The sequence below is a fragment of the Syngnathus scovelli genome, chromosome 20, assembly GCF_024217435.2.
Source record: "Syngnathus scovelli strain Florida chromosome 20, RoL_Ssco_1.2, whole genome shotgun sequence".
Lineage (NCBI taxonomy): Eukaryota > Metazoa > Chordata > Actinopteri > Syngnathiformes > Syngnathidae > Syngnathus > Syngnathus scovelli.
Genome location: NC_090866.1, coordinates 8,436,479 through 8,451,323, shown reverse-complemented (window position 1 = coordinate 8,451,323; position 14,845 = coordinate 8,436,479). Strand labels below are relative to the sequence as shown.

The 14,845-nt window shown below is 39.3% G+C and overlaps 3 protein-coding genes and 1 long non-coding RNA gene across 4 annotated transcripts; 2 read left to right on the top strand and 2 right to left on the bottom strand.

Moving 5' to 3' along the window:
* Positions 1-3,899, top strand: pla2g7 (phospholipase A2, group VII (platelet-activating factor acetylhydrolase, plasma)). Its single transcript, XM_049756926.2, has 11 exons — positions 1-370; positions 770-898; positions 977-1,127; positions 1,287-1,380; positions 1,464-1,532; positions 1,951-2,116; positions 2,198-2,311; positions 2,571-2,662; positions 2,903-3,073; positions 3,149-3,297; positions 3,374-3,899. Exons 1-11 carry the CDS (start codon positions 308-310, stop codon positions 3,472-3,474), a joined length of 1,299 nt encoding a protein of 432 aa, XP_049612883.1. The 5' UTR covers positions 1-307; the 3' UTR covers positions 3,475-3,899.
* A 1,672-nt stretch (positions 3,900-5,571) lies between these two features.
* LOC125990165 (uncharacterized) lies at positions 5,572-5,973 on the bottom strand. Its single transcript, XR_007488828.2, has 3 exons — positions 5,848-5,973; positions 5,734-5,785; positions 5,572-5,643 (listed from the first exon to the last, which is right to left on the bottom strand). It is a non-coding gene; the product is annotated as an uncharacterized lncRNA (long non-coding RNA).
* A 71-nt stretch (positions 5,974-6,044) lies between these two features.
* Positions 6,045-13,269, bottom strand: tdrd6 (tudor domain containing 6). Its single transcript, XM_049758083.2, has 6 exons — positions 12,836-13,269; positions 7,055-12,125; positions 6,835-6,970; positions 6,643-6,710; positions 6,266-6,340; positions 6,045-6,107 (listed from the first exon to the last, which is right to left on the bottom strand). The coding sequence occupies exons 2-6, from the start codon at positions 12,062-12,064 to the stop codon at positions 6,045-6,047; spliced, it is 5,352 nt and encodes a 1,783-aa protein (XP_049614040.1). The 5' UTR covers positions 12,065-12,125; positions 12,836-13,269.
* Positions 13,270-13,301: 32 nt separating this feature from the next.
* Positions 13,302-14,759, top strand: sf3b6 (splicing factor 3b, subunit 6). Its single transcript, XM_049756962.1, has 4 exons — positions 13,302-13,465; positions 13,846-13,964; positions 14,069-14,207; positions 14,320-14,759. The coding sequence occupies exons 1-4, from the start codon at positions 13,436-13,438 to the stop codon at positions 14,407-14,409; spliced, it is 378 nt and encodes a 125-aa protein (XP_049612919.1). The 5' UTR covers positions 13,302-13,435; the 3' UTR covers positions 14,410-14,759.
* The last annotated feature ends 86 nt before the right edge of the window (positions 14,760-14,845 follow it).

The following is a 14,845-nucleotide window of genomic DNA, read 5'->3' as shown; positions in this document are numbered from 1 at the left end:
ATACTTCCGGTATTTAGTGGAGTTACGTTACGCTCGTGTATTGTTTACGCTGGAATGTATTTTAGTATGAATCTACGGATGTGAACAATGTCATATTTATTTAGACGGGCTAAATGGGTCTAACTGTATAGAGACGTTCATAATTCGAATCGTACACTATGTTTATAACGTTGCGGGTAGTACGAGTTCCGAAGGATTTATAATTTTATTGGAAGGCTTCCGATGCTGGAGTCGTGGGTTAGGGGATTCGAACCTGTCAAAACCACTCCCTCGTGACTCACACTTCGAACTGGACAAAGTCATTTGAATGTTGCGACATGGACTGTCGAAACTTTGCTCAGTAGTATTCGATCAGGATTTACCTCGCCAGGTAAGCTGTCATTTTTGTTGTCCCTGCGTTAACCAAGCGTTAGTGTCTCGTTTTTTTTTTTTTAAAAGACAGTATTTCCCTCTATTTATTCTAAATTCAAACTTTACTTGAGTATATCCTTCATTGTAGTTCGTATATCCAGTTTAGTTGTAACGGTATCAATCATGTCTCCGCTTACAAAGCTACGTGGATTTATAAACTTTTATGTCACATTTAATGTAAGATCACAAATCTTTGTTGGTTGTTTATTGGGAGTTTCAAACTTATGATCGCCAAAGAAATTTCATCAAATTCCTAAACATGTCATCACTTGTTTCATGTAGCAATACTTGTTTCTTGCATATAAAATACGTATATCCTTTTAACTTGACACAATCCATGTCCTAATTTTGTCCACAGTTCAGAAGAGGTGTAAAATTAAACAAATCAGATATGGGAAATGTGTTCTGTAACAACCTGGAAATCCCTCCACCCAAGGGCCCAAATGCTGCAGGATGTACTGACTTTATGATGGATCACACAGTGCAGGTAAAGTTCAAGATGAGGAAGAACAGCCAGTGTGATTATTTTTATGGTAATATATTTTTGCATTTGTGTTGCCAACAGGGCAGCTTCTTCCGCCTTTACTATCCTTGTCAGAAGACGGACAAATCAGAGTTGCCAAACTGGATTCCGAGCAGAGAGTACTTTAACGGACTGGCAGACTTTATGAAAATCAACAGGACTTTTGGTGAAAGAATATTCAACTACCTCTTTGGTAATTCATCATTACATATAGCAAATTTAGGCCCATTCACTATTACACTTTGTCTTTAAAATACATTTATTGAGGAAGAAAACGTTATGTTTTAAAAATTTTAAACCTTGAGATTGGCCATGGAAGAACATGATTTATTTGTCAAACTTTTTTTTCCAGGGTCATTTAAGATTCCAGCCTACTTAGACGCTCCATTTAGCGCAAATGAAAAATGCCCAGTAGTTATCTTCTCACATGGTTTGGGGGCCTTCAGGTACTATCCTTATTGGAATTTGACACATTTAATTTTTTTTAGGAATGATCTGAGTTGTTTTTTTTCTTCCCCGTTTTTTTTAGGACTTTGTATTCTTGTATATGTACAGAACTAGCCTCTCAAGGCTTCATTGTGGCCGCTGTGGAACACAGGTATGTGTACACTATACATTTAACTTATCACTGTCCACAACTCTGACCAAAAATAGTTAACTCAAGTAGTGCAAATTTACAGCATGATTATCTTTTTTTTTTTTTTTAACATCCCTCTTTCCGGTGATCCTGATAGTGAACATGCATACAGGAAATTTACAAACGAACCATGTGGATTGAAACTTCTTCAATATCATGAGTCAGCAATATGCTTTCTATTTTAATTGTGTTGTGTAATGGGACAATTTTAGGAAATCTAATCTTGGGTGCACATTTGCAGCCCACATTTGGTCTGTCTTATGCACACATGTGATTTTGATCAGTTGGAGGACCATGTGACCAAGCACTCAAATGTTACTTTTTGGATTATAGTGAAGTTTGTCAAGAAAAAAAAAACATGTTCCTCTCTCTCCCGCAGAGACCAATCTGCCTCAGCCACATATACCTTACAACAAAAGTGCAAAATGGAGACAACCAATGAAATTTCCTTGAAAACTTCCCTCACAGACACCATGGTGAGGGAGTGGATGTACTACAGGAGTCTGCAACAAGGGGAGCAAGAATTCCCCCTCAGATATCAGCAAGTATGCTCAGACATCTGGAGCGGTATAATATACAAAGTTGTTTTTGATTAGTAAGGTGTAAGGACCTTCTGTCTTTTCCAGGTACAACAGAGGGCTGATGAATGCATCCGTGCACTTCAGAAACTTGCAGACATAAACTCAGGGATTCCGATGGAAAATGTTTTGCATACACAATTTGACTGGAAGACCTTGGAGGTAACTTATTTTTTTTTTAATTATTAGCATCTTCATTAAGCTTAGGTCAAGGACTTTTTTTGTTGGCTACACATGAATGTTACCTTTTCTGTGTCAATTAAAAGTTAAGCCACCGCAATGTTTTATGTAACATGGATTTAATTGACGTTAATAGTTTTAGGGGTCAATTTCAATGGTTTCTATGGGAATACTGTATATTTTAAATCATAATTGCTTTGCATAATTGATTTGTGTGATACCTTGTATTAAAATCCCGCAGAACTCAATGGATCTTGGCAGAGTAGCTATAATGGGCCATTCCTTTGGGGGAGCGACCGTCATAGAAGCTCTAGCCAGAGAGGCAAAATTCAAGTAAGTGTAGTTCCTCACATCTTTTAATTTGCTATATTACTTACCTTCAAAAAAGCCATAAGTTGGATCCTATCACAGCTGACATTTGGTGAGAGGCCCATAATCTTCTCTCCATGCTTCTTCCAACTGCATCATACCTGCCCCAAATATCAATAACCACAATGAGTTTGTTGAAATCATGTTAAAAATAATCTTTTTGCATCCTTGATAACGCTCTTCTACCTTGATCTACCTTTTTAGGTGTGCTGTCGCGCTGGATGCCTGGATGTTCCCGTTAAAAGATGAAATCTTCCCCCAAGTGAATCAGCCCATCTTTTTTATCAACTCTGAGAGGTTCCACTGGCCAGCGAACATTAAGCGTATCAAAAAGTTGGACTCGTCGGACGTAGAGAGAAAAATGATGACCATCAGGTAAGCATGAGTAGAAAACAACACTGTTAGCGGTGATTTCTTTCCTGATGGATTTTGCTGCCTTTGTTCCTTCAGAGGGTCAGTACACCAGTCTTTCCCAGACTTCACCTTTCTGGCAGGAAACGTGATCGGCAAGTTGATGAAGCTCAGAGGGGACATCGACCCAGCAATTGGAATCGACCTCTCAAACAAAGCATCGCTCGCATTTCTGCAACGGCACCTGGGTAAAACTAATCTTAACCAAAACCTGTTAATTCAAATGTGAATAGTGTCTGAAATTGTTTTTTTTTTTCCTCCAAGGTTCAAAAAAGAACTTTAATCAGTGGGACCATCTGATTGAAGGGAATGACGAGAACCTCATTCCAGGAACTAATGTCAATTTGCTTCAGTCAGCCATCTGACACTAAGCCACTGTGAACACTTGAGATGACCCCACAATGTTAAGCAAAATAACATTTTAAGAACATTTCTTTATGAACATAACTGACTTCTTCAAAGTATTATTTATCTCTTTAAAGTCACCAGCATTTTAATAAAAAAAAAAAAGAAACAATCAGAATACGTCCTGTAATAGTTTGTGTTGTGTTACTGAAACCTCGCATAGCTCCTCCAAAATTCAACCATCATATTTGGTGTGTATGCATGTGAAAATTATTATTTTTTTAAATCATGAGCCAAATCAATGAACAAAATATATGTATCAATCAGGAGGAACTGTGAATAATTGTACAGTACATATAAAAATGTATGTTGAACTCTCGGCCTTTATTTTTATTTACTATAGTTATTTTTTGTGCACACTGTAATAAACCAGTTTTGTAACCAACAGTCTTATTTTCAATGCCCATTAACTAAAAAGGAAAGTGCAAACCAAAATATTTACTAATAACATTTGTGCTACTCTCAAACACCAAACACAGAGAAAACGTCAAGAACAAAATGTATTGGCTCTCACTCCTCTGTCTCATCCTTGACGACCACAGGCAACTGAATTGGGTCTGACAAGACATCACCTAAAAAAAAAAAAAAAAATCACATCATGATCACTGACGAAAACCACTTATTTTAAAACACAATTTTCTCTACACTTACCAGCGCTGTCATCAGGGGAAAATGGACCAGCATTTCCCGCATCACTAGAATCCTTGGAAAAATAATCACATTGTGTTTTCACCACAGAGGTATGGGACAAACTTAAATTATGATAATTGATTATCATTGAAAACAAATCAATCTGAGAATTCCAACAATTCATCTTACCTTATCAACCCTATTCTCCAGGTCCTCCTCTTCCTGGTCTACAACAGGAAATTGTTAGCATCACATTTTACAAACCATGTGAGGATCTATGTTAATCATGTAGCCATTGTTTCTCTTCATAAAAAATCTATTATTACCGAGCATGGCGGCCTCATGAACTTTCTTGTTGTGAGCATCTGTCAAACACATGTCTTGGATAAGACAGATCACCTCCTCAACATCGTTCTGAAAAGTAGGAGCATCAGTGTATGCTTATGACTCAAGATGGTTTCATTCATAGAATATTAACTACCTCATCTGGAGAGAGATGTGTGTGGTATCCTTCCTCCGTGTCAAACGATAGAGCTGTCAAGACAGTTTTTAATTATTGGATGTAAACGTTAGCGTGAACTTATGGTAAATATTCATCTTGATCAAAATATGAAAGAAAAAAAAAACATTCCCATCAAGAAGAGTCCTGTTTTTGCTGTCCATACAGTAAATTTAATATATTGTGCCATTAATATTTCACATAACTTACCAATTACTTGCTCAATAGGAGAATCCAAATGAAGCAGGGGTTCATTCGGGACCTATAATAAATATTAAATAGTTCTTAGATGTGGTTTTGAACAGTGCAAGACATGCAACAAATGTCCGGTTGTAGTAATATTTAAAAAATTGTGTTTCCCATTTTTAATCATGTTTTCTAAATGATAAACCCAAGTCGAGGTTAGCATGTTGGTTTGGCCCTCTGCAAAAAAAAAAAAAAAGACCCATCCATGGTTGTTATGAGTGAAACAAAAAAAACACGGCAGATATGTACGCAAGTGATGTGGAAATTCAGTGTGATGCAAAATACCATTTCCTCCCGTGTCACACTGATGTGACAACGATTTCTCGCAGCCATTACGCCACCGCTCTGTTCATCGGTTTCTGAAATGCAAATGTTAGATGATTTAATCTTGTTTTTCAGGCAGAAAGATTATGGACATATCTTTAAGATTTTTGTAAGGGTTTCAGTTTGACTTTTTTTTTAGGAAAGTTTGTATCAGCAGTGGTGGAAACACTGCCCTCTACTGGATTATCATCACATGGCATGTCAAGAAGCTTCATGGATGTCAATTTCATCACATCATACCTGTCAACGCCTCATCAGAATCGATCACCTCCTTACCCACGGCACCCTAAAAAAATATAACAAAACCTAAATGACATTTCTCGAACAAGCAAAACTTAGAAAAGTGCAAATTAACTTACGACTACGTCTGGAACGGAAACTCTGCCGATATGTGACTTGCTGAATATGTCAGTGTCAAAAGGAGGAGGATCTGAGTGGGGAATAAAATATCCATCTTTTAAGAACACTATTAAATGAGGAGTTTTCCTGCGTTTAATATTTGGAGCTGACAAGAACAAACCTGAAGAGGCATTATTTTCAAACAACGTCTCATCCTGAATTGTAGAAGCGTTCTAAAAGAGAAAAAATTATTCCATGAGCAATTGCAAGAGGGACAAAAGAGAGTTGGCAGTACCATTTCTTTTGAGCGTGTATCTTCATGCTGTGGGATGACATCATCTTCACTTTGCTCTTCTGGGGCATCTGCTCGACAAACAATATCCAGCGTTGTTAGCTCCCACGCTTGAGCGAGTTCACCATCAAGAAATTTTAATACAGTGGTGCCTCGACATTTTTTTTTGGTGTTCTTTACAAATTATTGTACATCTGTGTTCAGGAAAAATGCTTACCTTGTAACTTCTGAAGAACAGGGACAAAAGAAGATTCACTTGGAATCTACAAGACAGCAACACCGGATTTCACTCCATCTCACAAATGTAGATGAGAATTTATTGCTAATAATTAAAATAATGTTCTTCACTTGACAGGAAATCAAAAATTGACTTTAATATATTATTATTATACTACAGTGTTTAAAAAAAATAGCATGATACCAGTTCAGATCCTTCAGAGGTGTCAACAGCTGTCTTCTCAGGGACCACATTGTTCACGATAGCATCATGACAGACCTTTAAAAGGTGACAAAATATATTTTGGTGTCAATTGCTCGACATTGGCATTGAAACTTTTCCCATCTATTGAAAGAACTAAACAGTGAATAAGTTAATTATCCACATGCATGATAATGAGAACTTAGTTTAGAACCAGTCAACCAGATTATCCTGTTTTTACTCCGTCAGTGTTTAATACTTTAGAGCAAATTTCATTAATCTTATCTTTCTATGAGTAATTCATTACTTCTAAAAATGTGTCAGGAAAATATTCCATAGACACTCAAAGCAAATGTACGAGTCCAAAGTATACAATTTACCATTGTCACATTTTTCCCACTCATAGCTGGATTTGCAACTTTCTTGTCATCAGTCGAAACGTTTGGATCTGGAAAAAAAAATCATATAATATTATCAAACATGTGACATCCATCCAGGGCTTGACATGAACTTTTTTTTGCTCACCAGCCACTTAGGGCTAGCATTTCCACAAGCCGACAGAAAGGACTTACCATCAGAACAGGTCTGGACAACAGAGCAGTCGCACACGAGGTTATCCGCCACTTCAAATGGAGTCAATGGAATCCCAGACTCGTTCGCGGCCTCAACGAAGTCTTGGTCACTCTCAATGATGTTCTTCTCAAAAATCTTCAGGGGCAACACATTTTCTTGTATTCCACTATCAATTTGTGAAACGCTGATTTCAATCTCAGGAATCCAAACCGTGTTTACCTCTTCACTTGTTTCATTTAGGCTCCGAATTTCAGACACACACATTTCTTCCACAGTCGAAAGAATTGAAGTGTGAAGACAATCCAGATGGCTCCGAAAGTCTTTTGGAGTACTTGTTACTACACCATCATTCTGATCCATCCCAACATGAGCAGCTCCTCTTGTGTTTTCACTCTCAGGTGTTTCATTTTCGGTTTTCTTGCCAGACGCATCAATTGAGTCGAGTTTTTCATCCAGTGTGGGAGTCATCCACCACTTTTTCATCGTCTCATTTAACCTTTGACCTTCACACTCCAACTTCACCACGTACATGTTTTTTCCATCTTCTCTGGTGACAGTCATCTGCAAGAGTTTGTCTTGTGCAATTGAAAAGATTTCATCGAAAGCTCCAGCACTCCAGGAGCCGTGAGACTCATCGAAACCTTCAAGCTTACACAGAAATGCCTGTGATGGAGTTTGTAAAAGGTCAGGGGTTATTTCCCTCACGTCTGTGCCGGAAATTTCAGCTGTGTTTCCATAATCGACAAACACAACTGACAGCACATCTCCATCTTTATCGAGTACTTCAGCACGGTGCCAAAGTTGTTCCTCGGCATAAAATGCAACGCAAGGTGTGCCAGGTGAGAGAGCGCTATCAGGTGTGTCGTTAGCCGCATTTCCGATTTCCGAAAGACTTTCAGATATCTCATCCAGGGCGAGCGAGTCGGCGAGCTGACACCAAAATTTATGAGCATCGCAAAAAACTGAGATGTAAACGTCTAGCTGTTGTCCTTCTGTAAATTCCAAATGTTGATAACAGAGAGAATCGAAATTCGGTGAGTTTTCTGAGCTGTTTTCCATCTTGTGCTCACTGTCTGATGGGATGTCAGGACATCTCGCCGGCGCTTGACATGTGACCTGCACACCATTATCGTCAAGAGTAACTCGCCACTTTACATCTGACAGCTGCACGAATTGACATTTCAGAATTTTCTCTGGATTCGAGCCAATATGGTTTTTCAGAGTGGACACCACTTCAGCATCAAGTATCTCCAAAGACTCGGCTTTACTCAACATGCAATGTGTGCTGTACCTTGGCAACTGCACAAAATCCTGATTGAGTTTGGCTAGTTTGGAAAATGCTAATTCCGCCGTGTTACCGAAATCAACATACTCTACAAGAGCCAAAGAATTAGAGAGCACTTGTTTCACAACTGCCCGGTACCACAAGGAATCATCAGGAAACACAGCTTGAACTAGGTCACCTACATCTACCTTCGTGATGCTGATTTTGGGAGTGGTTGGTGGGTCGTTAAGTTTGTCCTGGAGGGAAAATATTTCATCCTCTTCTCTCACGAGTTGTACGTAGAAACTTGTTGGGCTGTTGTAATGTGAAATATAAACATCTGCTTCCATATCCAATGTGATTGAGTTCTTGGGCAAGTCTTCGAGTTTAGGAAGTTTTGGATCATCGGTTTGGGGAAGCAGGTTGCCGGGTTTTGGTGGGGATTTGGTGTCCAATGTTGAGTTTGTGAGATTTTCTGTATTGGAAATGTGCTTGTTCTGATTTTGCCTTTGATTTGGTGTTCGATAGAGTTCTTTCGAGGCATTTTTAACCGTCTGCAGATTCGCTCTTGAAGGTTGTGTCGGTTGATGTGCTGGTTTGGGGTCAGGTGTATTGTTTTTTTGGATGACTTGAGGAGAAAAGGACATTGCTTCTTTGCCCCGGTTTGCATTCTGAGGAGCTTTCGGATGCTGGTAGGGATCAGTGTGCTTCTGGAGTTGAAAAATGTCCTTCATTTTTGAATTGATTTGAGTTCCATTGTGGTAAAGTTCAACCAGGAGACTCCCATCAGGTTCCCTGGCTAAAACTAGTGCTTTGAATTGACAGTCTGTCACAGATTTTTCAAACCAGTTATTCACCTTACTGGGAACATAAAGTGGGACATCAGAGAGTCGGCACATGACTGCTTGGACAGGGACCGACATTATGTCCTTGGCTTCTTTGGGAACCGGGATCAAGTCGGATTTGTCCACTTCGGCTGTATTGCCATAATCGACAAAGTGAACCAGGATGGATGGCTGAGTGGCTTTGATTTGTGCCCTGTACCAAAGCCCGTCAGTATATTTTGCAAAGCACAATTTTTGAAATAACGGTGGTGGCTTCACATTGCCAAGTTGATTGCAAAGATCGTTGACCGTCTTGTTAAGATCCTTCAGCGCATCAGCATTCTTCTCAAGTTGGCAGTAGAACTGACCGACAGTGTTTACACACGTGACTGTGACTTGCTCTTCGGTTCCGACTTTGACGTTGTGTGTTGAGTGGTAGTAGGTGTCCAAACGGTAAGATGGTTCGTGCACGATCCTCCCAGGTGTGAAAAGGGCAAGTTCGGCCATACTGGTGCAAATGCTCTCAAAGGGAGTTTCTAGATCCACAATGTTGATAATTAGTTTCTCTTCATTGTACATGACTGCATAGACTGTACACTTTAAGGGTACAAGGTTGGAGGTAGCTGTTTTCACAAAGTTGAGAAACTTTTCTTTCCCTTTTTCGTTCCAATTTTTCTCAACTGACATGACCTCGAGGGGGTTGTAGAGACCGCAGCGGAAAGCTTGACTGGGCAGATCAAAAAATTCACAACGGATGTTCCTCACGTTGTGGAGGGAGACCGTCATCGTTTGACCGTAGTCCACAAAGAGAACAGTCACGTGAGTTGTTTGGTGTCTGCGAATCACAAGACCTCTGTACCAATATCCACTTTGAGGGTGTCGAACAACACACGCTGTTTCTAGAAGAGGCTCGAAAATACTGCCCGCGTAGTGTGCCTGCATGTCGTACATCAGCGATTGCAGCTTGTCGGAGTATTTAACGAGTTGACACCAAAAAGAATTTGGGCTCTCGATGCACGACACATTGACGTCAAGGATACTGCCGACGGTAAACATGTTTTCCTTGAACTTTGCAATTTGAAGGTCTTTGGATAGGGAAGGAATTTCATCCTGGGTCTTAAAAGAAGCCTCACTTTCTTTCAAGAATCCAGATTTTTCAGTGGAGATCTGAGATGTCTTTTTCATCTCGTCATATTCGGCGAGGCCAGAAGAACACAGGAGCCGACCAATATCTTTTTCTTCTTGGGACTCGGGGTCTGTCAATGTTACCACAAAGGTATCATTGTGTTTTTCCATCACATGTACATTGAGCAGTTTGTCTGTGATCATTTTGATGAAAACCTTAATGGCAGAAGAACTCCATCCGAGACCTTTTGGCTTGAGTCCTGCCAAGGAACATTTCAGTGCAAACCGTGGCATTTGTTTTAACTCATCAGGAAGGGTTCTGATGTCACTGCCGTCAACCTCTTCTGTGTCTCCGTAATCCATGAAGAACACCTTGATTTTTGTTTCTCCGACTTCTAACACGATAGCTCTGTAGAAATCCCCATCGGATGCTTTGGCTGCACAGCAGGCACCGAGAGCAGGTGCTTCCATCACATGTTTACCCTCTGAAGATTTAAACAATTGGAAAATATTCTCAATTAATTCATCAAGCTCGTTTGCACAGTTTTGCATTTGGATCCAAAACTCGGCTGGGTGGGATACGTGAGACACGCGTGCCACATGAGAAGATCCGGGTAAAATGTTCTCAACCGTGTCAAGTCTCTCCGTCTTAGCTTCAACCACATTGGTCAGGCCAGAAGCTAGCATGATTCCTTCAGTAATCTGAAACTGGGGTGGATGATGGATGCTGTAAGTCATATTTCCAGTTGGATAATCACAAAGTGTTTCTCTGCTCTCCAGCAGAGAGTTCTCCTGAGAAGAAAACATGGTGTTGAGGTTTATATTTTTATCACCATAGAGTGTAACATAGTAAACACCCTCTGCAATACTTTGATACTGGAATTTAGCAATGAGAGTCTTGTGCAGGAGTAGGGATTTGAGATAGTTGATCTGCTTGCTTGTCCATCCAACCCCCTTGTCAAAAATTCCATGGAGTGAGCATACATAGGTCACAACGGGCATTTTGAAGAACTCTGGAGCCAGTGGTCTTACATTTTCTATTTGAACCACTTGTTTGGTACCATAGTCAACGTTCAGTACTTCCACCAGTTGGCTTCCTGGAAATACTTGTTGAAGAAGAGAGCGGTACCAATTGCCATCATGTGCTCTTGCAGCACAAGGAAATCCGATCATTTCAGGACCCACGGGACAACTGACCATCCTGCCCTTGCAGCGCTGTGTGATTTGCTCCGAGAGTCCCTTCAACTCTTCAGTAAAAATCTTCAACTGACAGAAGATACGCTGTGGATTGGTCACTTCGGTGACGACAACAGTCTCCACAGCTCCTGTGGACAACTTTGGAAACATGTACAGATCTTTCTTGTGTAGTTGCTCAACTTCACCCATTTGATGAAACCTTTCAGCTTCAGTTTTAGAATCTGGTAACAGAACGAAATCCAAGAACATTCTTGCGTCCAGTTTCTTTGCTAATCCCATTTCATACATTTGTCCAGTTATGTATGGTATGTCCAGAAGAAACTTTCTTTGTTTTACTAGTACATCTTGCACATGTGCTTTTACTGTCTTGCCTCGAAGAGTCTGCATGAATTCGAGGGCGAATGGAGACCATCTATTCTCTGGAGCGTGTGGCCATATATTGGCAAGCACGCAAAGCTCCACTTCAGGTGGTAGGTGGAAGTGCTCCTTCTTTCCCCAAGCCAATAACTTTGTGGTGGTACTACATGTGATCCCTTTGTCAATGAGTAAGACTTGGCAGTTGGATCCATTTCTTGTGACTATGCGTGATCTATACCATGTACCATCGATGTGAATTAAGCACAAGTCACCAGGATTTCCTTCAAACTCCTGAAATATATTTACAGGAGATTGAATATTTTCCGCCAGAGATTGATAATCTGTGGCACTAGCCAGGCCAAATTTAGCCCAGAATTCTATGAATGTACAAACGGGATATGAGTCAACTTTTGTGATCAAGATTGTTACGTCAGAGCCTTGTGCTGGAGGGATGGATGACATTGCTGCAATTTCACTCACTCGTCATCATTTGTCACTTTCAATTGTGAGAGCGATGAATGATCTGGAAAAAATATATTCGCATGCTGTAAATGGATTACATTAAGATCATTAGTTGGGGCTGCATAATTAAACATAAAAATCAGATTTTTTTTTTCCACAGCTTGTTTTCTATCCAATTCATTTATTTATTGACAATATAATTGAGATAGGCAGTAGCAACAAAATAACCCAGTTCAGTGATTAGTCATACTTACAGCAAACTAAACATGTCACTTACATACATACAGCAAACTAAACATGCCACATTTCACAAATTCTGCTTGGTTGTGTAGACTTATAAGCACAACTCTGTATATATTGGCAAATGTTTAGTACTGTGGTAATTGCCAATTTAAATAAAGATTTGGAATTGTACTGAGTGAATCCATTTGATTTCATTGAGGCATTGACTGCATGCAAATACAAAGTTGAGCCACAGAAACAGAGGCTATATCGCAATAAATAGACATTATGACGAAGCGGGCCAGTAGGTGTATTTTTTGTTTATTTATTTTTGTCCAACAGTCATATTTGGTTCTTTTTCCAATAGTCAATTTCCGCGACATTCCTCGTGTTCCGCGCGGCCTTGTGGTAGTAAAACTACATTAGCATCACCCGTAACGAACGACTAGCACAAATGTGGCTACAAGCGCCCTCTGACGTTTCAAAAACGGGAAGGACTAAAAAAAATGTTTACATTAAAAGAATGTTGTCTTATGTACAATTTCTCACCTTTTGTTGTTATTTTGGCAATGGCGCAGATTTTCGGGTAGCTAATGGCGTTGATTGTCCCATCCAATGAGCTTCCGCCCAATTCCACGCAGTTGTTAATTCGCTAAATTAGCGGATAACACCCGTAATGTTAATTTAGTTGATTTTTTTTTTGTACTGCCGTGCACTGTTGCGCGTAAGTGAGTCCAAATTAACAGTCAACTTTTCTAAAACTGGCAAACGTCGAAGCTAAAATGACTACCTTAGTTTAACGCAGATTGTAGGTGCGAAAGTAGAAGACACGCCCACTTTTTCCTCGAGCCGGAAATGACTTTTTTTTTCCTTTCTCTCTTTCTTTTTTCTTTGAATATATGATTCAAAAAACAAAACAATACTACACATAAAAAGTGTGCGCAACTAATAACTGCGTTTAAATTAGCAACAACTAAAAACTAGCGTCATTTTCCATTTACCCTGTAGGGGGCAGGCTAGCCCAAATCCGATACAGGAAGTGTGTCATCAACAGGCGACGCTCCAATCTCGAGTTGACGGCGTACACACGCTATTGTTGTTAGCCTACATTTTCAATCTCTCCCACTAAAACAAAGAAATTTAGTCAACATGGCTATGCAAGCAGCGAAACGTGCGAACGTAAGTGTTTACTTCATGTTTTTTAATATCGTTTGAGGTAAATGTTGCACTCTGTTACTCGATGTTTAGCACACCGTTGTTTGCTAACTAGATAGCCTACCAACGCAATCACAGTCGGGCCTACCGATCGGTAAATTTACCTCACTAAACTCATTTTTCCTCATAGTTTTATCTAACCTATTGAAATGTCTACCTTAACACATTTAGCATTACGTCATTGGGATGTTTGTAATATGTACGTTGATTTTATAGCACCACTGTGACCAAATGGTTAGCATGTTTATATCTGCCCTGTGACCCCAAACTCACCTGTGACCCAAATGAGGACCATAAATGGATGATTGATCTTCTAATGTTATTCTGTGAATGTCAATCTGCAGATACGACTTCCTCCAGAGGTCAACAGAATCCTCTACATTAGGAACCTTCCCTATAAGATCACAGGGGAGGAGATGTATGATATCTTTGGAAAATATGGACCAATAAGGCAAATCAGAACGTAAGTATGTCAAGTATTTATGAGTCAGTGCTCCGACATCCTGGAAAGAAGCTTGAGAAAGAATATGTATCAGCTTAAATTCAATGAGCATGCTTTGTTTTCAGAGGTAACACACCGGAATCAAGAGGAACAGCCTATGTGGTTTATGAAGATATTTTCGATGCCAAAAATGCTTGCGATCATCTGTCAGGCTTCAACGTCTGCAACCGCTACTTGGTTGTTCTGTACTACAACGCAAACAGGGTATGTGCATGCCTTTTCCTTTTTTTAATTTTGTAAATCAGCTAACTTCGTAGCATGTAATTAAATCTTCATTTACATGATTGTTTTTTTTGGTCTTGTGTGATTTTTACAGGCATTCCAGAAAATGGACACAAAAAAGAAAGAGGAACAGTTGAAGCTCCTAAAAGAAAAATATGGCATCAACACAGATCCCCCAAAATAGAATTCATAAAATGTCTCCTATTTTTTTTTTTTTTTTTAAATTCTGTTTTCCTTGTAATTTGTGTCAAGTACTTTCACATTCATAACCATGGACATCTTTATTTTATTTGTGTTCTGTTAATATGAGGGGGTTATTTTTATGCAGCGGTTAAAATTGTTACATTAGAAATAAAGTGCAGGAATGCTGTTTTGCTTCCTGAGATTTGGTTTTAACCTGAATTTAGATTTTTTCTTGTAACAATTTGACCTAGAAATTAATTTTTCCTCTTCTTTTTTTAGCGATCATTGACTTTAAATTAGCTTTGACCGATATTATGTTGCACTGTCTAAAATAAAAGTTCTTTCTCAGAATTAACTTATTTACTGGTACATATTTTAGAGTGAAAATATGAATGTCATTTAGAAACAGATAATGCCTGATTAATATTTGCTGAGTG